The 24,817-nt window shown below is 44.5% G+C and overlaps 1 protein-coding gene across 1 annotated transcript in view; it reads left to right on the top strand.

Annotated features, from left to right (window-relative positions):
• The window catches only part of col6a1 (collagen, type VI, alpha 1), a 76,213-nt gene extending 55,062 nt beyond the window's left edge, over window positions 1–21,151 (top strand). The window contains exons 26-35 of the mRNA XM_073046490.1: window positions 5,739–5,804; window positions 6,452–6,487; window positions 6,594–6,630; window positions 7,354–7,362; window positions 8,481–8,614; window positions 10,410–10,519; window positions 13,209–13,392; window positions 15,333–15,498; window positions 15,659–15,688; window positions 17,534–21,151. Coding sequence (XP_072902591.1) covers window positions 5,739–5,804; window positions 6,452–6,487; window positions 6,594–6,630; window positions 7,354–7,362; window positions 8,481–8,614; window positions 10,410–10,519; window positions 13,209–13,392; window positions 15,333–15,498; window positions 15,659–15,688; window positions 17,534–18,138 — 1,377 coding nt within the window. The 3' untranslated portion in view covers window positions 18,139–21,151. The remainder of the gene's footprint in view (window positions 1–5,738; window positions 5,805–6,451; window positions 6,488–6,593; window positions 6,631–7,353; window positions 7,363–8,480; window positions 8,615–10,409; window positions 10,520–13,208; window positions 13,393–15,332; window positions 15,499–15,658; window positions 15,689–17,533) is intronic.
• The last annotated feature ends 3,666 nt before the right edge of the window (window positions 21,152–24,817 follow it).

Raw genomic sequence — 24,817 nt, 5'->3', positions numbered from 1 at the left:
TCCATGCTGGACTACTATACTGCCTAGTCCCATCCACCCGCACCTGGACCAGAGCCGTTCATACCCTCCCATCCAGTACTTTTCCAAATTCCTCTGTAATGCTGCAATCAAACCCACACCCACCACTTCCAATCGCAGCTCGTTCCACACTCTTACTATCCTCTGAGTGAAGACGTTCCCCTCAGATTCCTCTTAAATATTTCACCTTTCACCTTTAACCCACGACCTCTAGTTTTACCAAGCTTGTAGTCACCTGGGCTGATACCCAGCGTGCTGTAGTACAGTCAGATCATGCTCCTGGGAATGTTTCACCACACACTCCCAGGTGCCGCTCAAATGCAGGTTGTTGCTAGCCAAGATCAGCTTCCTCTGGCTCACTGGTGCCTCTGACCATCGGCAGAACAGCTGTGGAGAGCAGTCCATCAAGTGAACCCATAAACTATTTCCTGATGATTTAATAGTTCCCATATTGTCCTAAGGTCATGGAACAGCTGGAATGGCTACTCTGACTCATTGCCGCCTTCCCTGTCCTCTTTACTTCTTCCAGCTGTCGGCTTTATTCCGGATTGTCTGGTGATTCTATCAGTGGTAGAGGGTCTCGGCGTTGATCAGGAGTGATGGTCACAGCACCCTTAACTTTAACCCATTCTTTCAGAGTTGTTGTATGATTAGAATGAGTTGAAACTGAGATGTTTTCACTTGACTCTCAAGGTCAGGGGCCAGTCATTTAAAAATGGAGCTAAGCAGAAAATACCTTTCACAGGCGTTGATGGATCTCTGAAATTCTCCAGCCCAGGGAGCTGTAGTTCTTAAAGGTGAGGTAGATTTAATGTTTGAAAGACCGAGGAATTGGGGAACTGGCACAGAAGAGGAGGTGAGGCCAACATAGATCAGCCAAGGTCATATTGAAAGGTGATGCAGGCTTCGTGGGGGGGGGCTAATGGCCTACTCATAATACAGCACAGCACAGGATAGGCCCTTTGGCCCATCTAGTCCATGCCGAAATATTATTCTGCCTCGTCCCTTCAACTTGCAGCCCTCCATACCCCTCCCATCCATGCACTTATCCAAACTTCTCTCAAATGTTGAAACTGAACCCACAGCCAGCACTTCTGCCGGCAGCTCATTCCGCACTCTCCCCATCCTCAGGTTCCCCTTAAATATTTCTCCTTTTCACCTTTAACCTATGATCTCTAAATTGACCAAGCTTATGGTCGCCGGGCCTGATACCCGGCTTGCTGTGGCACGAAACGTGCTCCATCGAAATGCCCTGGAATGTTTCACCACGCCGCTCAAATGCAGGCGGCTGCAAGCCAAGGTCAGCTTCCTCTGGCTCACTGGTGCCTCTGTCCATCGTGGGAACAGCTGTGGAGAGCAGCCTCTCAAAAGAACCCAGAAACTATTTCCTGGCCGTTTAGGGTTCCAGCTCAGGTTCCTTTTAAACATTTCACTTTTCACCCTTAACCCATGACCTCCAGTTCTATTCTCACCCAACCTCAGTGGAAGAGGCCTGCCTGCATTTACCCTATCCATACTCCTCATAATTTTGTATACCTCTATTAAATCTCCCCTTTTTCTCCTGAACTCCAAGGAATAAAGCCCTAACCTTTTCAGTCTTCCCCTCTACCTCAGGTCCCTAAATCCTGTCAACACCCTTGTAAATTTTCTCTGCTCTCTTTCAATATTATTGATAGAGCAAGTCCCAGATGCTTGGTCATCAATGTGACCCTTTTGTCTTATCCACTGATTTTATTTTGATGTTGCTGTTTAGCTGTGAAAGTTGCCTGTTCTCCTTCCCCGGCCTCTTCTTGCCTGCTCTGGCTTAAAGTATTCAGGATCAGATCCGCGTTCTCTGCTTCAGCCCACAGCATAGGGGCAGGGCTGCACTCCGCATGGGAAATAGTGCTCCCGTGGATCCAACATATGTTGTCTTTTCCAAGAAATCATCCCCCAACTTGGATTTAGATCCTCCTTTATCAAAGTAAACTTTCTGAGAAATTCAGGAGGCATAATGTTTTTTTTGTATGATGGCTTTTCGTGGATTTCTCCGATTTCTCTTGGATTTTCTGGAATCAATTTGGAAATTTCGTCAGTACTTTTAAGTATAAGTCATGTAAAATCCCTGGGGGTGAGAGAGGGAGAAAGACGGTAAATAATCCTCCTTCCCTGTCACTCTCCTTTCCTTCTTCTTCTTCAGCCCTTTACATTTTCCACATGTCTCCTCCCTGCTTCTAACTTCATGTGCCCTCCCCATCCACCCACCTTCTCCCTCACCCAGTGTCACATCCTTCTCCCTCACCTGGTGTCACATCACCAGCCAACTTGTGTTCCTTCTCATCCTCCCACCTTCTTAATCAGGCTTCTTCCCCTTTCCTCTCCAGTCCTGATGAAGGGTTTTGACTGTAATCCTTACCATAAATGCTACCTGAACTGCTGAGTTCCTCCAGCATTTTGTGTGTGTTGTTCTGGACTTCCAGAACTATATGAGTAAATGTCGAGACATTTCCACCAGTGGGAGAACCTCAAACATGGAGACACTGTTACCTGATGAGGGGACAGTCATTTAAAGCTGAGTCGCACAGGAACATCTCCTCCAGAATTTGTTACACAAGAGGGTTGAGAAATAGGGGAATGGAGTGCCATGGGGAACTGGCAAAGGAGAGGAGATGCCACTTAGGGTAATCAGTGTGATTATGTTGATGGTCAGGCAACTTTGAGTGGCTAAGGGCCCTACCCCTGCTCCCAATTTCTTCCATTTTTCTGTTCTCTCCACTGCAAATAACAACCCCATATTTCTGCCACTATACCCCTCAATCAGGACTTTTCCACTTGTGGAAACATCTTGAGTTTTATGCTGTCATGTCTGCTCGGTATCTTTTATGTTTCAATAGAACCTCCCCTCATTCTTCTAAAATCCAAGTTTGCTTCCTTCAGTCACTGGTCAGTGGACAATCTTTCTCACCCCAGGATTTAGCTTTGCCAATCTCTTCAGTATTGCCTCTCATGTCACTACACACTGTTAGTTTTAAAATAAGGCAACTGAGACCGTGCATTGAAAGGACTGAAGCTGTTACCGTAGTTTGCAAAGGCAGCCATTTTGAAGAAGTGCTGAACTTGAAGGGGCCAGAGGAGAGAAACCATTAATAACAAGGTTGCCAAATCTGGCTGTACGCATTCCTGGAGGTCTCATCGTGCGGCCTCCTGCCTCCATCTCCAGACAGGCTCGGAGCACCAAGTGGCAATCCACGTTACGAGAAGCAGCACACAAAATGTGGAGGAACTCAGCAGCTCAGTCGGCATCTATGGAAATGAACAAACAGTCAATGTTTCGGGCCGAGATCCTTTATCAGCAATGTTGCTTACTTGTTTATAATGACACAGCAGGAGTCTATTTGCAAGCCCATGCCGGCTCCCAGTGCAGCTATCCCATTCTCCCTCTCCTTATTTCCCTGTTCCCCTGCAGCTTATTCTCTCCCACATGCCCATCAACTCCTGCCTGGTTCCTTTGCCACGACCACAACAAGGGGTTAATTCTGTTAACCAATTAACAAATGCATCTTTGAGAACTGGGAATAAACTGCGTATACGTGCAGGTAGCATTGAGGGTCAGGATCGAACACAGGTCGCTAGAGTTGTGAGCCAATAGTTCCAAACGAGTACCACTGTAACATTTCCCAGCCAGTGACCCACCTAGCAGAATTTGATTTTAACTTGTAATCAAACAGTTCATCAGTAAAGCCCTTATAATTAAACGTTCAAAGAAAATGTAAATATAAAATTGATCATTGGGGTTGGGTTCAGACATGTTCCGAAAATGAATGTGTGCTTCTGTGGGAAACCATGGAAGTCCCAGAAGATCAGCAGCCTTCGTTACTGCCCTGCCTCCTGGGAAACCAGCTTCCCGTCTTCTTTACAGCATTGGTTTTACAGTTTGGCTACACAAAGACTTCATAGCATTCACTTGTCTCCACTTTCCTCCCCAGTCCATGTCAAAGATAGTGATACAGTGGAGGGGAAAATTTAGAAAGATAATTCAAAGCTTGAGGTCCTAATGACAGTAATGAAAGTGAAGAGCTGACTCTGTTCTGTTCTGAAAGTGATTCTGTTCTTAAGGATAAACAGCCTTCAGGCGATTCCAGAAAATCCATGCATTCTGTATATGCAATGCCCAAATCAGCAGATACTGCAGATGACAATTCTGTAAGCCATTTTGCCTACACTTAGAACCACTCCACCTTATAATGAGTGCCAAGTGATATTGTTTAAGACAAACCAGAATGGGACAGCTTTGAAACTTGGTGGCTAGCATAATAAATTCAGTACAAAGTAATGCCAGCTAACGTAGGATCATTCCTTGTCCAAGATCTTTTGTCAGGAGGCAGGAATCTGGGCAAGGTTTTATCTTTAACCCAGTAAAGGCCTTGTATATTTCACAATCTCACAGATGCCCAGCTAACGTTGCTTTCTTTCTGAAGTGTAGTCACCATTGTAATGCAAACAGTGACAGTGGCACGGATGGTCAAGCTGATGCCTCGCCATTTCAGAGAGCCGGGTTCAGTCTTGACCTTGGGTGCTGTCAGTGTGGAGTTTGCAAGCTTTCCTTCTGACCACATAGGTTTCCTCCAAATGCTCCAGTTTCCTCCCACATCTCAAGAATGTGTGGGTTTGTGTAAGAAAAGTGGCGGTTGATAGAGGGCATGAACCCAATGGCCCGATTGGCTTGTTTTCCATTTTATCTCCCTCTATATTTTATGACAATAATGCAGGATGCTCATAATTTCACTTTTACAAAGAAATATAATAATATCTGTAGTCTTCCTCTCATAACCTTCTTATTCTGGCATTTAACCCCTTCTTTTCAGTCCTGATGAAGGGTCTCGGCTTGAAATGTGGAGAGTTTATTTCCCCGTACAGATGATGCTGAGTTCCTCTGATGTTCTGTGTGTGTTGCTCAAGATTTCCAGCATCTGCAGGATCTCTTGTGTCAGTAACCAGTCAGTTTTACTGCTCAGAACACCAAAAATAATTGCCACCTTATGAGCATCTGGGCAGGCAGACAGAGCTGCAGTAATCATGTTTCATCTCAGATTCATGAAGTCTGATAGTTGAGCTTTCCCTCATACATTGCACTGGACTGCCAGTTTGCCTTCTACACTCAAGCCTCTGTAAAAGATTTGGAATCGACAATTAGCGAACAGAGGTAGGTGATAAATGCAGAAATACCCTTCGATCACCATCAAAACTGAGGCATTGCTAGAAACACTCAGCAGGTCAGGCAGCATGTGTGGAGAGAGAATCAGAGTTAACCTCTCACCCCAATCAACTTTCAGGTTTGGAGCTCTTCAGTGTGTGCTGACAAAGGATCTTTGTCCTGAAACATTAACTTAGCTTCTCTCTCCAGAGATGCTGCCTGAACCATTGTGTATTTTCTGCTTTCAGTTTAGATTTCCTGTGCTTGCATTGTGTCTTGTTTCATTTAGTAAAGAATTGCTGTACTCGGGGAAGAGAGGAAGGTTAAATATTTTAATTTCTCATAGGTATCATATATATATATCATATGAAATTGATATATATATATGATATGAAATCATATATAGGTATCATATATATATATCATATGAAATATGAAATTCTTCTTCAGAGAGCATTAAGTGATCCAATCAATGTTTCGCCCAGTAAACTGAGTGAAATTAATTAGTGCTGACCAAGCAAACTTTTTCTTTGTGTTCCTTTCTCAGAATAATATTGCAGGACAAAAAGGCCGCAAAGGGGCAAAGGGTTACAGAGGGCGTGAAGGTGATCCGGTAAGGATTTTCACATTGCACTAGCCTTCTGTTAACTGACTTACTTGAACGAAAGGGTTGGAAAGAATGCTGAAGGTGATAACAGAACCATTAGTCACGGTATGCTTTGCATTCCTCTCTAAACACAAAGCTTTAAACACATGCAAGAGAGCAGCACACCGTTTTCGATTCTGAGCTGATGTTTTTACAAGGCCATCCATGGCAAAGAGGCCCATCTATGACCCTTAAATGTTGACTTGCCCCTCCACCGGTACACTGTGACCGTAGCGTGTCCCATCAGCAAAGCACGCTCCAGGGTCACAGTACACCAGAAGCCTCTGTCACGCCTGTGACATCAGCACCCAGGAAGGACCAGGGAGTGTAGATCCCCCAACAAGCCCTGCAGCTTTGGAAACACATTGCCAGAACTTTATCATCTCCGTGCCTAAATCCAGAAGCCCTCTCCCCAACAGCACGGTGGGTCTGCCTTCACCAAATGGTTCAGGGTGGCAACTCACCTCTATCATCTGAGTGGTAATGAACAAAATGCTGGCTTTCCCAATGATGTGTCATTCCCAAGTAATGAACCGGTCAATAAACAGATATATCAAAGCAATATCAATCTCATGTGTGTGAGCATTATCTTATTCATCCTGTTGTATTTTCAGGGTCCTCCAGGACCTCCAGGACCACCTGGACCTTCTGTAAGTGCATGGTGGACTCCTTTATGATGTTAATAAGAAAAATTACTGAGCCCTCAAATCACCAGAAGGTTCGCTTCTTACTTTTTTTTTTCCTTTTTGTTTGCAGGAATGTGAAATATTGGATATCATTAAGCGCATGTGCTGTAAGTGGATAATCTTTATGACTTTCCACAAAGGTGAATCTGTGTCTGGGAAGCACTGAGATGTTAACATGCCCCAGGTCTCGGGCGGGTCATAGAGCTTTCAGATCCCATTTCATAGCACTTTAGGCTGCTGGGACCTTCACATCCACACACATAAAAAGTAAGCTTCAGGTTTATCGAACATCCCAGATCCCAGTCCATCAGGCTGTAGGTTACATCTCCTCGAGTGCTCACCCTTTGACTTTGTCAATGAGTTGGGCGTGTCTTCTTCTCCCGACAGCCAGTTCCAGATACCCACTTTCATGTGAAATCACCTTTTTTCTCCAGTCTTTCAACCATTAACTCAAAACTACACAACCAGTTCTCGGCCAAGTTAAACAACTTCCCACTTGTACTGTCTAGTCCTTTTATAGCTTTTTCACATCTCCCCTTAGTCTTCTTCATTGCAAAGAAAACAATCCCAGTCTAAACAGTTCTGCTTATAACTTCAACTCTCCAGATATGGTGAGTTGTTTCTGAATCCACCCCTCTCCTCTCCCCCAGCACCTCCCAGCCAGAGAGTGGTAACCAGGACTGTACAGAGCACCCTCATTGTGACTACACTTCCACCAGCACTTCCTTTTCTTCTGTTCACTGCCTCAGCCAATCGTGACGAGAAGATGTATCATTAATATTTTCTTTTTACACTGTTTGACAATGGTTCTTTTTCTTTTCTATTTACAGCTTGCTGCGGTAAGTAGATCTATTCATTTGATACTGGAAAGGACATTGTTGGTTGCTGTTTATCACCGACAGTCTCTACCATTCTTTCAAGTTTTTTCCATATTGTATTCATGCAGCTTGTGTATTAGTAGACTTCACCAAATTTTGGTTTGTGTCAATGCTCCATGATTTGATTGAAATTTAGAGACATTCTCATTTGCAAGCAGTCTCTGGCAGGGTTTTACACCAAACTGCAATCAAATGGTAGTCTGGAAATGGCATTAACACAGGAAAGGTATTGCAAATAAAATGTTTCTGACTTTAGCATTTATGCTGTGAGTTAAGTGATATTCATCACATTGAAACCAAAGGGTGCAGAAAAGATTTATAAGGATGGATTACAAGGCTGGAGTGATAAGGAGAGATGGGATAAGCTGGGTCTGTTTACCCTGAAGCGATGGAGGCCTAAGGAGTGACATGATAGAGATATGTACATAACATTATGATAGGTAGGTAACCAGAGTTTGTTTCCATTGCAGTAGCAGTCTAAAGCTAAAGGTGGTGGCTCAAAGAGAGAGAGAGAGAAGTGGTTTAAAGGGGATTGGGGAAGGGGGGGGGGGGTAAAATTTTCACACGGCAGAATTGGTAGTTTGGTAATGAGCTGCCAGAAGAGGTGGTAGAGGCAGGAACAGAGGCATCTGCACAGGCACTTAATAAATGAGCAAGTCATAGAGGGATATTAAATTAATGCTGTATTAGTATAGAAGCATGATAGTCGGCATAGATATGTTGGGCTGAAAGGCCTCTTTCTATGCTGTACTACTCCATGACTCTAAAACCTAGCTATTGAGAGTTCGCCTTCTGTGAATGTCACTGACCTCAAGCCATCTATGTCCACTTTAAAGCAGACATTTCCTGAGCATGAATGAAAATCCCCTTAAAAAGTGAATCAATGGAGGAAGGTCTGGAGACGTGAAAAATGTAGGGCTTTGTGGCAGGGAACCGTTCGCTTGATTTTAGAATCGGTTTAAAAAGTTGAGACAACAACATAGGCTGAAGGGCCTGTACTATGCTGCTCTATGTTCCTGGAATGAAAGCCTCAAGGTGTATCATGTTCAAGACAACCTGACTCGTACTTTTCCTTGCAGAGTGCAAGTGTGGGCCCGTTGACCTCCTGTTTGTCGTGGACAGCTCGGAAAGTATTGGGGACCAAAACTTCCACCAATCCAAAGAGTTTATAATCAGCGTGATTGAAAGACTGGTCAAAGATGAAAAGATCGAGGTGATGCCAGAATACTCAATGTGACAAGCGACTAATGAATAGGCTGCCTTAGGTTTTTCAACGAGACCGCACTCTGTAGGAGACAGAAAGCAGCACATCAATTCCACTGTATCTTTGAGAAGATATGGCTGCCTGTTGGTTAATGAGATAAACTATTTTAACTCAGCAGGCATCATTGCATTTTAAATGTTATCACAGCCACACAATCTCAAATATCCTGCTCAAACAGGATAAAGGAAACAGCAATGTTTGCATCTGAGTTGTGTTCAGATCGGAGCACAGATACACAAACTCGTGAAACGTGATCTTAGGTTGAAATTTTGTATTAGTGGACAGAATGCCAGGTCCGAAAAAACTATGACCTCAGTCAAGATTTTGGTTTGACTTTTAAAAGGCTTTAAGGGGTTTTACATTTTTCACAGCGAGGTATATTTTAGCTATAGTGTAAATTTCAACCAAAAACGCTGTCATTGGATCTATAACTAAACGAAGAGTGGAACTGGTGCCTTGGAGAGTATTCTGTAGACATTAAAGCCTCGGGAGTTGGCAACCCCTTGCCCAAACTGAAAACAATTTCAAAGCTGAACTTGACAAAGTAAAACTCCCACCCTCTGCCCGATGCAGTCTTGATGTAGTTCATTAATATGTTCTGAAGAGAACATGGCCAGTAGATTAGGTTACTGAGAGCAAGCGCCCCTTATCATCAGCATCAACGGGATGCTGGCAGTTTCTTCCAGAGGAAAATAAACACTTCCTGGATGTTAGAAATTTGCAATAATTTAATCCAATATTAGTAGGCTGAATTAATTTGTTTAGACCCTTTTATTTAAGAATAGCATTGGAAAACAGAAATAGTCTTCCCAAACCTTTTCTGCCATTCAGTTAAACCATGGTTCATCTCCATCTTAAATCCAGAGGTTCATCTTAGTACATTTAACACAAAATACCCTTTAAAGTAAGTTCTTAAATGTCTAATCATATCAGGATCCCTACAGTAGATGTAACAGTTGTCCTGGCGGTACACCTAGTACCTCACCACTATCCAGGGACCTAAACAGTGCTTCCGTAAGAGGCAAAGGTTCATATGAATCTCCTCCAACCTTGTCTACTGCATCTGTTGCTCTGGACACTAATGAAAGCAGGCACAGGCAGAGCAACTGTTTTGCAGAGCCCCAGTGCTCATCCATTGCTGATATCAGGATCCATGATTTTTTGGAGATGACCAGATTTTTCACACTCCACCAAGTGTGAAAAGGTGTTTCTCAATTTCACTCATCCCTGAATTGTGGAGATCTATATCTCCACATACCCTATTGATTATGTTTTGTTTATCTCAGTAGGATCGCTGCCTTATTCAGAGAATGCCAGCTACTTTCATTCAACTAGTCATAAAAATGTAACTCTCTGAAGCCTGGTATACTTCCTCTCTGATGCCAATATATCCTTCCTCTGGCACAGTACCCAAAGTTGAACATGAGATTTTGGATGAGGTCTGGCCTATGGCTCAGTCTACCTGAATCTTTCCTTTGGAAGCCAATCTCATCATTTTTGTACAGTTTAACATCCAAAGAACTTTTAAAACCTTTTTTTTCAGTCTGCCCATTCTAATACTTTTTTACTTATGGGTTTCCCACTAACTTTGCTTCTATATAATTCCTTAGTCGAGCACCATCTCAAGGAATATCAGCAGTCTCTGGTCCAACATGTACCTGACCACATTCTGTGTACCTTGTTCCTATTAAGTCTGTTCCGGGACCAGGAAGTCCTAATTCTTCTCTCTTTTTGACTTTTCTAGTTTGAACGCAAAAAATCTAACATTGGAGTTGTGCAATACAGTCATGATGGAACACAAGAAATGGTCTCAATGCAACATAAAAACATCAGTACTCTAACTGAGTTGAAAGCGTAAGTCTCCTGCTTTCTGTCTAATGGTTAATTCTTCATCTGGTTTGTATAATCCATGTCACCTACCTGCATGTTGTTTTCAGAATTGGCAGAATGCAATAGCTTCATGGAAGGGAAATGGAGCGATTGTAATTCCGAATTCTCCAAAAAAAAGGAAGATTTAGGGGAGGAAACCTGATACATAGCAGGTATACTGGGAAATATGGTTTTATAATATGCTGGGCAGCAGAGCAATGGGAGCTGGTGGACAGAAATGATTGTATCCCTTCAGTGAGCAGGTCAATTTTTTGGATTGTGGCTTTCCACACAATGGGAGTCCAAGTTTATCACCATTTTCAAGATCGGTGTACTTTTACTACTATATCGTGCCATCACCAAGTTAGCTCCTGGTTTAGGTTGGTAGCGCATGAGGTTACATATAGTAATACATTTCTTCTGCTGCTGCTGGACCACCATGTCCAGTGGATGTCTGGATCTTGTGCTTCCATATCTGAGCTTAATCTGTTAAACCTAGTTCAGTGCTTCCTCGATAATGCTACTCCAGGATTATCCATGACCCCCGCCATCCAGGCCATGTCCTCTTCTCCCTACTACCATTGGGCAGGAGCTACAGGAACTTGAATTGAATGATCTTTAATGTTATTGTACATAGGTACAATGAAACTCTGTTTAGCTTCCTCTCAGTCAATTAAATAAAGTGGTAGATAAAAACAAGACAGTAATTTAAAAAAAACAGTATTAAATAGATATTTAGCAGAAAATAAGTTGCAGCAGCACCAGAATGTCACAGTGATGCACAAAGTGTCGTTAGTGCGAGTATTTGAGGCCTTGTGTGTGCTCACAGTTTCAGTCATTGTTCTGTGGGAGTGGTGTGATGGAGGCCACAGCTCTGGGGTAGAAGCTGTTCCCCAGTCTATTTTTTCTGGCTTTTAGTGTCCTGAACCTTTTGCTGGACGGCAGCGGGTCAAACGGGGAGTGGCCAGGGTGCGTGGTGTCTCTGGTTATGCTCTTGGTCCCACACCACCAGGTTCAAGAATAGTTATTACCCTAACAATATCAAGCTCCTGAACCAGCATGGATAACTTCACTCACCTCAACACTGAACTGATTCCACAACCAACTGATTCACTTTCAACGATTTCACAACTCATGGTCTCAGCATTATCTATTTCTCTTTATCTGAACAATTTGTCTTTGTTCACAGATTGGTTGTTTGTCAGTCTTTGCTTATGTATCATTTTTCCTAAATTCTATTTTATTTTCCTGTAAATGAATCTTTACATCATTTTCCCGCAAGAAAATGAATCTCAAGGTAGTACATGGTGACATATGCACACTTCAGTAATAAATTTAACTTTCACTTTGAGTTTGACTAGAGTTCATGAGAAATACATCTCAACCTCTATGAACATCTTCCAAAGGCTTCAGCCTTGCATTAGCTCGTGACAGTCAGGAAGCAGCTAGCAAGAGTTAAAGTTCAAGTTCAAGTTTATTGTCACCTGGCTGTACACAAGTACAACCAAACGAAATAATGTTCCTTCAGACCGCGGTGTGCCCACAAAGCATATATCACACACAGCTGATCCATTAACAGCTACTCAAACCACTTCATGATTGTTGAAGTCAGTGCCATTCAGCCTCCAATATTGTTTCTGTTACTTTGCCTACTGTCCCTCTCTGTGAGTGCCCTACGTGACCGGGGCTGGCCCAGAGCACCAGAGGCATGAATATCAAAATTAAGCCCCAGAACATGAGGGTGACAACAGGAGTGGAGGGAGTGGGAGGTTCGGAACTTTCATCCAAAGCAGGAGGATCAATTCAGACACATTTCCACTAAACCAGACTTGGTATGCAGACCAGTCTCAAGATAGGTTTGAGGGGTTGAAGTGATTCCTGTTCCTATGTTCTTAATTCCTGGGATTTGAGGGTTCTTTGGAGTTTAGAGGAATTAGGAGTGACGTAAGGTGTTGTGGGGTTGGGGGTCAGGAATGACAAGATAGATGTAGAGCTGTGTAGCACCACTGGGAGAACCTTAGGTGAGGGGAAGTTTGTTAGAGGAGAGAGGGCCAGTCATTTAAAATTGGAGTATGCAGGAAATTCTTCTCATGGAGGGTTGTGAAGGTGGGATTAATGGAGTATTTAAAATGGGAGTTTAGAAACGTTAGGGAACTGAGGATGCAGAAGAGGAGCTGAGGCCTGAGGCAGATCACCGTTGATCATTAAATCACAGGACGTGCTTGAGGGGGGCTGAGTGGCCTTCTCCTGCCCCTATTGTCTTGCGTTGTGGCCACATCAGTAGAGGCCAGATCAATATGGCTGTGCATGTCATTACCCAGAACATCTAGCAAAGCCCTAAGTTAGTCTGTGAAGGTCCTCACCAGACTGGGCTGACTGGACCCCATTGGCCATGCAGCCATCCTGTATTGGCGAAGGAAGGTCAGCCCTAGAGATGGCTGTCCTAGGGATCCTGTTGAGAGGTTGAGCGATCAGAGTAAATCAGGGGTATTAAATGCTTTGCATTTGGATAGCAACTATAGTTGACCTCGAGAAAGGAAGAGTGACAAGTGACTGTTGTCTTTGGAACAAGGATCCAACCTGCAATGGAGCAAAACCTTGTGGAAAAATGTGGGAATCTGATTGATGAGAGTTTACAGTAACAGCGGGTCATTTTGTTTCTTCTGATCCTCAGTGCAATTAGGAACCTTCATTGGATTGCCGGAGGAACATACACTGGCACAGCACTGGACTGGTCAAAGACAGCCTTTGGGCCATCGCTTCTGCAAACACGAGTAGCTCTGGTGCTGACCGACGGGCGCACGGACATTCTACGGGACCCCAAACCACTGTCGTCGCTTTGCAACACGGCAGCTCGTGTACGTATCCTGCCATTCACTCTCTGCTTTTCCGATAGCGTTTTCTTTAATTTCATCACATGGACCTCCTTGATCTAGCAAGACCAGGGGATGAAGTGTTGAAACCCATGGAGGGTTTTGGCAGAGTGGAGAGAGGAAAGTAGAAATTTTTTCTGCCGACTGGAAACCCATTCGGTGATAGACATGGATTTAAGATCATTCACACAGAGTTTTCTTTGGTTGGGTGAGACTAGAAATAGAGATCATATGGTACTGTGCATATATATAGCTGGGTGCTTAAGACTTTTACACCGAACTGTATTTGTCACTGTGAAGCAGAGAGTGAGTTTGTAAATCAGGAGCAAAGGTTATTGGGAATGGTGAGGGTGGAGTGGCATGGGAGGGATGTGGGGCAGGTGTTAGAGAAGCAGTGCCAGGGCAGGGGTTGGCCTGGATGTAGACACATCCAACCCTGAGACACCAGGCAAGGTCATTTGATTCCAAACAAATGCTTTATTGATCATTGCAGAATGTCTCTATGGTGCTTTTCACTCCCTAACCTCTGCCTTCTCCTTTTCCCAACCATAATTCCCCTCTTGCTGTCCCCTTCCCACTCTCAGTCCACAACAGAGACCCATATCCGAATCTGGTTTATCATCACTCACAAATGTCATGATTATGTTTTGTGGCAGCAGTACAGTGCAAAATGCAAAATCACTTAGACACACTAGCTATATATAAAATATATATATTTTATATACTTTTGCACAGTTCTGTAGATTATAGGTGAAAGGTGAAATATTTAAGGGGAACCTGAGGGAGAATTTCTTCACTCAGGCGTTAAGGAGTGAGCTCCCAGCAGAAATAATGGATGCAGGTTCAATATCAACACTTAAGAGAGGTTTAGGTAAGAACAAGGAAGGAAGGGGGGTGGGGGGGAGGTTGTGTATGGAAGGCTATGGCCAGATGCGGGTTGATGGGATAGGCAGAACAGTAGGTAGAACTAGATGGGCCAAATGGCCTTTCTGTGCTGTAGTCCTCCAAGACCCTAAGTTATTCAACAGAGAAGGCACTAGCCCGAAGAGTCGGTATTAATATTCAAAAGGGAATCTACTATGCCCCTCCTCATCCAAATGTTGAAAGCCACATCACTCCTCACATTATCTTGAAGCTCAGTTACTCCAAGACATTCTTGACCAGGTTCTCACTTTCCAGCCACTAAACTCAGTCTAAGTACTAACTGTCATACCCCGCCTCTCACCTTAGCATTCCTTCTTGTACTTGAACTGAAAATTAATTGAAATTTAAAATTTCCAGTGGTGTTTTATAATTGCCCCACAGTTCCATACCTTTGCGCCACCTCCTTCAGTTCTTGAAACCCCCAAAGTTGGTGCGTAGATTTTTTTGACTTGGTGGAGCAGACTTGATGGGACAAATAGCCTATTTCTGCTCCAATACCTATGGTGTATGGACTCCATTATCTGAGTGTGACCTCTTGTGGATCCCATACTTCCTACATCTGGTGGATTGTGGCTGTGCCTAATCTCTAAATTCCTTCTCAAGCCTCTCTGTACCTTGACAACGACCCACAGAGTCCTGATGCCAAAATGCCACCTCTTTATTCCTTTCCATAGATGCTGCCTGACTGACTGACTGCTTCCAGCATTTTGTATGCATTACTTTCGATTTCCAGAATCTGCAAAATCTCATTTCAATAACATAAATCTTAGAAACATGTCCTTGGATGGTGGTGTCAAACTTATTGCTATTGCTTCAAGTTTCTTATAGTCGAATGTTGATATTGTTGTAGTTAATGTGTTTAGTTTACATCCATGATCCAAAACCCACCACTCGCTCACTGGGTCATCTGCCCCCTGGGTAACCATTCCTCTGCCCTCTGATCTCGTTTACTGACACAGCTTTGTAAGTTGGCCTCTCACCCCTTTTTCATTGTGTCCCAGGTGGTCTCGGTTGGCGTGGGTGATGTTTTCTTGAATGAACCTGCCTCGGAGAGCCTGGAGCAGATTGCCTGCCAGGACCCCAGCGGGGCCCTGACGAGCATGAGCTACGTGGACCTGCGGAAAAATGAGACGTTATTTGAAAAAACGATTGCATTGATCTGTAAAGGTATATCTCAATTCTGTCTGGAGCACAACCATTCTGTTCTTTCTCAATATCCAGGGTCTCTGTTTTAGGGAACAGGGCACAATTTATTGATATTTTGTTGGGTTTTCAATCAATTATGAGCTTTGTTTTATATTGATGAGTTGTGTGTTTGCCTTTACAGACAAGAAGTGCCCAGACTATTCTTGCCCAAGTAAGTGTATTTTTATGTGTTACCTTTTGCTGAAGACAAGGGCACCAGTACTAACTTGGTGCTTGCCTGTGAATGGCTGAAGATTGAGTTGGATTCCAGCAGGCCTGGGAGCTATGGGGATGTTTCCCAGCCAGCAGTGGGTGGAAGTCGTGGGGATGATGTGGGGATGAAAGGTAGAAGAGAACTTGCTGGGGGCCCTTGCAATGCCAGAGCAGGAGGGAACTGAAGACTCATGCAGGACAACAGAGGAGAAGAGAAGAAGGGAGGAGAGGAGGACAGGACAGGTTTGCTCTCCAGCAACCGCTGCCATCCAGGAACTTCCCTCTGTCCTTTTACCAAGTTATCAAAGTAATTGTCCTCCTTCTACCGAGGTTCAGCTGCTGGTGTTAACAGTCAATGGCAGTTGACACCCTTTGGACCTGACTCTAGACTAAAATTGCATTTGTTTCTGGCTTTGTAATTTAAACTAGAACCACCCTGCTACTGAGTCTGATAGTTCTTACACTACAACAATCAATGGGGTCGTATGTAGCATGGGAAGAGAACTCAAGTGTTAATTCTGAGGCCCTGAGTGTGTCTAGTTCCTTGACGTCTCATGGAATGATTAGTTGGCTCTCCGAGTTATGTCGAAAAAGTGTGTTGGATCACTTTGATCCTCAGTGGCTGGTCTACATGAATTCGGACTCAGATTCACTTATTTGTCACGTGTACATCGAGAGACACAGTGAGATGTGCCACTTGTGTTAACAACCACCAAAATCTAGGGATGTTCCAGGGGCAGCCTGCAAGTGTGGCACCAACATGTCATGCCCACAACACTCCGCAGAACAACACAGAACACAACCAGCAACAGGTGCGGAACAAGCCCCCTCCCTCCCTCTCACCCACTCACAAACACAGACAGTCCTCCAGCTCCAGGGCAGACCTCCAGCCTCCGGACCCTGCCAGTCACTCCCGGGGTCGGACACAGAGTGAAGCTCCCTCCGTTGACTCCACTGAATTGGCATCAGTGCTTTCTCTGGAACACACTGTGGTAATGCTGTCATAATTACGGCCCATTCACCGGGTGGCGGTTACAAGCACCACTGCATGAAACCTTCCAAAGGATTGCTCACCGGTGCTTCTGCCCAGTTAGTTGGAAATTGCGTTTAGTGTGCGCTCTCAAGCAGTTTCCTGATCCACAGCATCAGCAGCACTTGGGTTTGCAGATGCTTGGTGTTTACAGAGGCAAAGAGGATCTGCCTGATGTTAACCTGATTGGCTTCCCAGACAGAGCTCCCGCCACTTAGCCTTTTATCAATATCATGCCACACAGATTAGCATCACATCCTGATACATCGACAATCCAAATTCTCTTCTTTTGCCTTCCAAAGACTGAAGGTGTGGGTAGCGGGGGGTGGGGGGGGGGGGGTAGGTGGAGCCTTTATCAATATTTTCTTACTAAATCCCTGCCACATATTCTATCCTGAGAACAGTCTGCCACCATCTCTTGCCCCCTTGTTTTCCTGTGTTTACAACCATTATTTGAATTCCATAAGGGCCATCTGTGTAACAATGCACACACAGGAGCCAAGGTGCAAGTACTTGAGGTGCAGGGGTGTGTGGGAGACTAGAACGTAAGGAGGCAGAAGTCATCATCTGAAGAAGGATGAGCCCTCAAGGTGGATTTTAAACAATAGAACCAGTAGCCAGTTCACAAAGGCCAATGGGTAAATAAGGTTTGGGACCCAAACAGAACCAATGTGATTTGACAACCTGCTTGTAATTTGTGTATTTCATTTAAAGCTTGCAATATAGTTTTAGTCCATTTCAAAAACTTGGCCTTAACGATTGTTTTCTCTACAGTTACATTCAACACCTCAACGGACATCACTTTGCTGGTTGACAGCTCCACCAGCGTTGGGAGCAAGAACTTTGAAACCACCAAGAAATTTGCCAAGCGACTGGCCGAGCGCTTTCTTAAAGACGCAAGCGTCGAGAATGGTGCTAGGGTGCGGGTCTCTGTGATTCAGTACAGTAAAAACCAGGTGGTCGAGACCCAGTTCTCGGACAACTACACCATCGTGTCGGAAAGGATAGAGCAGATGAAGTTCATGAATGATGCAACTGATGTGGTGTCTGCCCTGGAGCGTGTGATTGCGAGCTACCGGAACACTAGGGGCAACATCAATAAGAAGGTCCTCTTGTTCACGGACGGTCGATCCCAGGGAGACCTGGTGTACTCCATAGAGCAGCAGGCACAAACAGCTAAAGCAAACCAAATCGCAGTCTTCGCCCTCGCCGTGGGCGACCAGGTGCACGAGGATAATCTCCGGGCTTTAGTCGCTGGTAAAACGATTGACTATGATGTAGATATTGGTGCACGTTATCTCTTCCGGGTAAAGGAATACTCTTCCCTTTTGAAAGGTGTATTCTACCAAACTGTTAGCAAACAAATGTCACTTTATTAACAATGAAGAAATTTCTAAGCCCTCTAAGCTCTCCTATTTTATGCATTTTTATAAAGTGGTTACTTTCTTTGGGAATTTGCTTTCTTGGATTTTGCATTGTCTTCCGAAGTGTATCTTCATTCAGGAATGCTCCTCCCCTGTGCCATCCTGTCATTCTTTGATTTTGCTCTAATATATACCACTCTGCCCTCATGGGTCCTTACCACTTGTCGATCCACTATCTTCTGCAAGGCTGGGAACACTTTTCCTTCCTTTCAGTGCTCCTGGTTCAGGCAGTGAGAGGTACCTTTTCCTGAGGTTAAAACGAGGTGGCAAGGTTTGTGTAGGTCCCTGCACTAACTCAGAGCTTCCTCTGAGTAGTGAGGAAGTAGGACTTGGTCGTTGTTGCGCTAGTTTTGTGGATGTCAGATATGGTGGTAGAAAATCAGTGACATCCTTGCACACCGTGGATGCCTGAAAATTAATATTCAGCAGCTGAGGGCATCTCCTGGTCGGCGGGTTAGGGGCTGAAAGACTATTTCAGAACCCTCAGGGACAGTGGGGTTTCTGGGTGGAGGAAGCATTTGATATGGCCCAGTAAACACCCAACTCTGGCACGGTCAGGCCTTCTCTCTGATCCACACTGCTGTCTCCCGGGTACATGTGACAAGCACAGTTTATGTGACTCAGGCTCGAGCCCAGTTGTGACCTGGCTCAGTTACAGCCTGGGCCCAGCCGTAGTCTGGCCTCCGCTATGGCCTGGGGCTCAGGCACATTCTGGGCCCAAAGCAGGCCTTCGCATTTCAAGCAGTACTCGGCCTGTGGCGTTTCTGTCCAGAATTCCCTCACCAGAGGTTGTTCTTCCAAGTCCAGTGGAGACAAAATAGCTCAGAGCCCTGCAGCCACACTTGATGCAGTTCCAGCTTGCGAGGGTCAGCCGGCTGCTGACCACTTGCACATCAGAGCCTCCAGCAGGACTTTATACCTGACGGCTTCTCAAGGGACCCATGGCTTGTGCTAGGTTGAAGTCTGTGCACTGCCTTTGGCAGGGGCCCAAGCCCTGGCTTGCTCCCTCTAATAACGGTTTTATTCCTTCAGATGCCTCCCTAGAGCCTCATTAACTTGTTGTTCTGTGTTACTGGACAGTTCGATTAGAGTCAGTTCATTTAAAGGCAAGGTAAATAAAGATGATTGATAGGTGACAAAAAAAGAGCAGAAGACACTCCACTTGCATTGGTAATATGAAAGGAGCAGGTCAACAGATGCTTCACCAGATGACCAGCTCATGTGGATCACCAACACTTGATAGCCAGCTGTAATCAATTATCATCTCCACTGCCAGTGATCCATATATATGCAGTATCTGGAGAAAATGTTCCCCTAGAAGCTTTAAGTCTTGGGACTGAATTAGTGGTCAGGTTTTCCAGTGACTATCCATCATGTATAACCTGACCTGTAGATCAGGCCACACTACCCCAAAGTTCTGTTACAGGCATCCAATGAGGATGATGAGATCGGTGGAGGGTGTTACGATTAAGCAGTTGCTTATATTTTTATTTTGTTCCATGATTCAGCGTGGAGTCCCTTGGAGCTACACCACCCCAGAAGCCCCACAACCCCGATTAGCCCTAACCTACTCAGGGGATCATTTAGGATGACCTATCAACTGGTACATCTTTGGACGAGGGAGGAACTCCAGAGAAATCCCATGCATTCCAAGGGGTGGATTTATAGTCTGTCCTTACAGGATGGTGCTAAAATTGAACTCCGAGCTCTGAAACTCCCCAAACAGTGTTAGTGCCTCGCTAACTGCTATGCCAGCATGGATCTAAATATTTTAAATGTCAGTACCTGACAGTTGTATAAAAATGTGGGATCACCATAAAGTACAGAGTAGATTGATTTTCTAGCAATTTTTTTGAAGAGACCTTAAAGCCTTATATACATTAAAGCAACTTGTACACCAATGTGCCCATTTGTAGTCTTGCTAAAGGTTGGATGGCTAAGTCAACTGAGGCCACTTTACAACATCAACTTGCTTCAGAAAAGTAAATTTTATTATCAAAGTTCATATCTGTCACCGTATACTACATTGAGATTTATTTCTCCGCAGGCACTCACAGGAAAGTAAAGAGAATGAATCTCAGGGTTGTATTTGGTGACAGATGTACTTCGATAATAAATTTACATTGACTTGACTTTAACTTGCCTGTGGTCGAACCTCTCATTTTTTTTCTACCAAAGACCAACCAGCGTAGGGTGAGGGAAGTCTGGCAGAAGAGGCAGTTGTAGACAAGATCAAAGGAAAACGGAATGTGCATGATCAGGCAGTTGGTTCTCTTGAAGGGAGAAAGGATGGGGGATGTCGTAAGAATGAGGTTAGTAGTAGGTTATTTGTGGAATGACAACTTGATGGGTTACAAACTGAAGTCTGATTAAAGTATCATCATTACTACAGTATATAGGAGATAGCTGTTGGCTAGATTTAATCACAGAAGATAGTACATGGGCTATGAACTTCTCCTCACACCTAACTGTCTGTGATGGGAGGTCATGGTATTGTGAATGAAAGAGAAAGACTCAATATCAATGAAGATTTGTTGAGTAATGGACCTTGGAGGGTGTGTAATACCATAGAGATCGCTTGATTTTAGGGGAATACTTTGGAATCTCTAAGCATACTGAGTCCTGATCATTCAGCATTTTATTTTAATGAGCAAACTGTGTTATGATCATCAAGTAACCATTTTGAATGTAAATAAATGTTACTTTGAAGTAATCTTATATTGGTGCTATGAACATAGAGGGCTTCCAAAAAAAATTTACAACACTAAAAGTTTTGGACCATGTGTGAGGTAAAACCTGCTTTAAATCTATCTCGTATTTTGCAGAACTCATTTTGTATTTGTAAAATATAGACTTTTTTTTAATGGGACCTGTATCATGTTTGCAGTCATAGTTGTAATTACACAATTGGAGATCATGTATGGATTGGGTCATCAGTGTTAAATAAAGATTTTAATGTTTACTGTCAGTACTTTAATTTATTTTGGAGTATGCTGTGTGGTATATTTGAGATGCCCATGCTAAAATCTACCAGGACCATTTTACTGGAGCAACACTAATTCTACTAATACATTCACTACTCATCTTAAATAGCAACACTCCTCACCTCCCCTCTCACACCCAATGGCTCATTGCAATGGGCAAGTCCTTGGTTAACTATGTTCGTGGACATGGAAGCAGCACTCAGCATGCTGGAGGAACTCCGCAAGCCAGGCAGCATCTATGGAAATGACGTTTCTGGCCGCGACTCTTCATCAGGACTGGAAAGGTCAGAGAAAGAAGGTGGGGAGGGGAGGAAGAAGTACAAGGTGACAGGTGATAAGAGAGACTGGGAGAGAGAGAGAGGGGGGTGAAGTCAAGAGCTGGGAAGTTGATTGGTGACCGAGATAAAGGGATGGCTAAATCTCTTTTTACCAGTCCTGAGGAACGGTCTTTTCCATAGACGCTGCCTGGCCTGCTGAGTTCCTCCAGCATGTGGCTCGGATTTCCAGCATCTGCAGATTTTTCTTGTGTTCATGCACATGGAGATGGATGTGTCCCAGCACAGACACGAAAGGTAGGTTTCCCTAAGGGGTACTAGTTGACTGTCTCTACCTGAGACCAGGTGACAACCCACCGACACTTCCTCCTACCTACCCCTCGAGGAGGACTACACTCCACAGCATCAGAAAACTGTCTCTGACTCTATCACTGACCTCATCAACTCTGGAGAACACTCATCTACTACCACAAACCTCATAGTTCCCTTACCCCACACCGCTTGCTTCTACCTCCTACACAAGATCCCCAATCCTGACTGTCCAGGTAGGCCAATTGTCTCTGCCTGCTCCCGCCCTACTGAACCCGTGTGCTCATACCTCAATTCCATTCTACCCCCCAGGGTTCAGTCCCTTCCCACCTACATCGGTGACTCTTCTCATGCCCTCGATCTCCTCAGTAACGTCCAATTCCCCAGCCCTGCCCACCTCATCTTCACCCTGGATCTTCAGTCCCTATACAATTCTATCCTCATCAAGAAGGCCTCAAAGCTCTTCACTTTTTTCTTGACAAAGGAACCTACCAATCCCCCTCCACCACCCCTCCTCTGTCTGGCAGAACTGGTGCTCACCCTGAACAATTTTTCCTTCAGTTCCTCCCACTTTCTCCGAACTTAAGGGTAGCCATGGGCACTCACACGGGCCTCAGCTATGCCTGCCTCTTCATCAGTTATGTAGAACAGTCTATGTTTGAAGCCTTTCCCAGTTACACTCCCCAACTCTTCCTCCGCTACACTGATGCCGCTTCATGTATACATGATGAGCTCGTCAATTTTATCAGTTTTGGAGAGCGCTTTGTCGAGCACCTTCACACCATCCACCACAAGTGGGACTTCCCAGTGGCAAACATTTTAATTCCCATTCCCATTCCAATGTGTTGATCCATGGCCTCCTGGTGTGCCAAGATGAGGCCACCCTCAGGGTGGAGGACCAACACCTTATATTCCCTCTGGGTAACCTCATCCTGATAGCATGAATATTAATTTCTCCTTCCAGTGACCAGAAATTCCACCCCTCACTTGCTTTATTCCCCACTCTGACCTTTTACTTCCTCTCACCTGCCTATTACTTCCCCCTGGGCCTCCTCCTCCCCTTTCTCCTATTGTCCACTCTCCTCTCATATCAGATTCTTTCCTCTTCTTACTGGCTTCATCTATCACCTTCCAGCTAGCCTCCTTCCCCTGCACCCACCTTTTAATCCAGGCACCTCACCCCTTCCCTCTCATTCCTGAAGAAGGGTCTCGGCCTGAAACATTGACTGTTTACTCTTTTCCATAGATGCTGCCTGATCTGCTGAAGCTCCTCCAGCATTTTGAGTGTGTTGTTAGTGGACTAGGTGAGTTTTTATATAAGAAGATTCCCAGTTATTATTACTGATGCTAGTTTTTATTTTCCATATCTATTGTGGATTTAAAGTACCCACCTACCACAGTTGAATTCAATGTTAATTGTCAGCATATCAATAGTCCATTGCTCAGTACTCTAGAGACTAGGAGACTCTAGAATCTAGAACCAGGAGACAAAGACTTGAGAGACCTAGAGCATTTGTTTTACCAGAGGAGATTACTACCAGCTCAGCATTCTTCTGAATGAAATTATTCCACATGTTTTTTTTTCATTTTAGTGATGTCTCCATTTAATATAACAGTTTAATGCGCGTTGCTTCAGGAAGGCTAAGGTATCATTAAGGATGTCTACTGCGCTGACCATTGCCTTTTCTCTCAGGGCCTCCTGGGAGAAGACACAGGGATTTGAAAGCCCAAATGACCACACTCAAGAAGAGCTTCTTCCTCAGAGCGCTGAACCATTCTCATCCTTCACATCCCTTCCAATTCTCAGCCACTTAATTCAGCCTCCAATATTACAGCACAGTAGAGGCCCTTCGGCCCACAATGTTGCACTGACCTAATTCAAGAGCAATCTAAATCTTCCCACCCACATAGCCCTCCATTTTTCTTTCATCCACATGCCTACCTAAGAGTCCTTACTGCATCTGATTGTACCACCACCCTGGCAGAACATTCCAATCACCAGTTATTGTCGCTACAGCATTTTGCTTTGCAATACTTCAGTTTGCACTCCGATCTTTGCACCATCATGTTATTTTGAGACTCACACTGTCTGGTGTTGTATTTAGTATTGGAATGTATACCATTTACTCAGTGAACTGCAGGTGAACAGGGAATTTCAGTACACCCTAGTGTAACTAATCTAACCTAACCAGATGTGATCAAGGTGCTTTATTGGAACATCACCAGGCTGTGTTGGGGCATGAGCTCAGCCATTTAAACAGCTGCTGAGATGCAGTGAGTGTCTGAAGGGAGACCGTAGAGGAGGGAAGGTGAGGGCAGGATTGGATGCACACAGATCACCAGAGCACAGGAGCTGGGCAGCAGAAGGTATGACCTCAAAGAGAGGAGTAAGGGACATTAGAGATAAGCAGGAGGTGAGAATTGGAGTGCACAGAACTCTCTGGGATGGGAGGTGGTTAGAGATACAAGGGGATACAGAATCACTGGAACTTTACACACAGAGAAGCTCATTCAGCCTGTTGTGTCTGTGCTGGTCAAAAGATTTTAACCAGTCCAGTCCCCCCATAGCTCTGCAGATCTCAGCTCTGTTATCATATAATGAGTCATAGTGTCATAGAGCACCTCAGCACAGATACAGGCCCTTCAGCCTATCTGGTCCATGCCAACCCAATCTTCTGCCTAGTCCCATCTAATTGCACCAAGAAAATATCCCTCCAGACCTGCCACATCCATGTACCTATCCAAACTTCTTTTAGATGCTACAATTGAACCTGCATCTGCCACTTCTGCTGGCAGCTCATTCTGAGCTTGCACCACTCTATGAGTGAGGTAGTTCTCCTCAGATTCCCCTTAAATATTCCACCTTTCACCCTAAACCTATGATCTCTGGTTCTCGTCTCACCCAACCTGAGGGGAAAAGGCCTGCACGCGTTCACCCTATCTATGCCCCTCATAATCTTGTGTGCCTCTATAACATCTTCCCTTACACTCCAGGGAATAAATTCCTAACCCATTCAATCTTTCCCTATAACCCTGATCCTCAAATCCTGGCAACATCCTTGTAAA

Source organism: Hemitrygon akajei, chromosome 5, assembly GCF_048418815.1.
Source record: "Hemitrygon akajei chromosome 5, sHemAka1.3, whole genome shotgun sequence".
Classification (NCBI taxonomy): Eukaryota; Metazoa; Chordata; class Chondrichthyes; order Myliobatiformes; family Dasyatidae; genus Hemitrygon; species Hemitrygon akajei.
The sequence above is the reverse complement of the archived record's forward strand: the minus strand, read 5'-3'. Positions and strand labels throughout refer to the sequence as shown.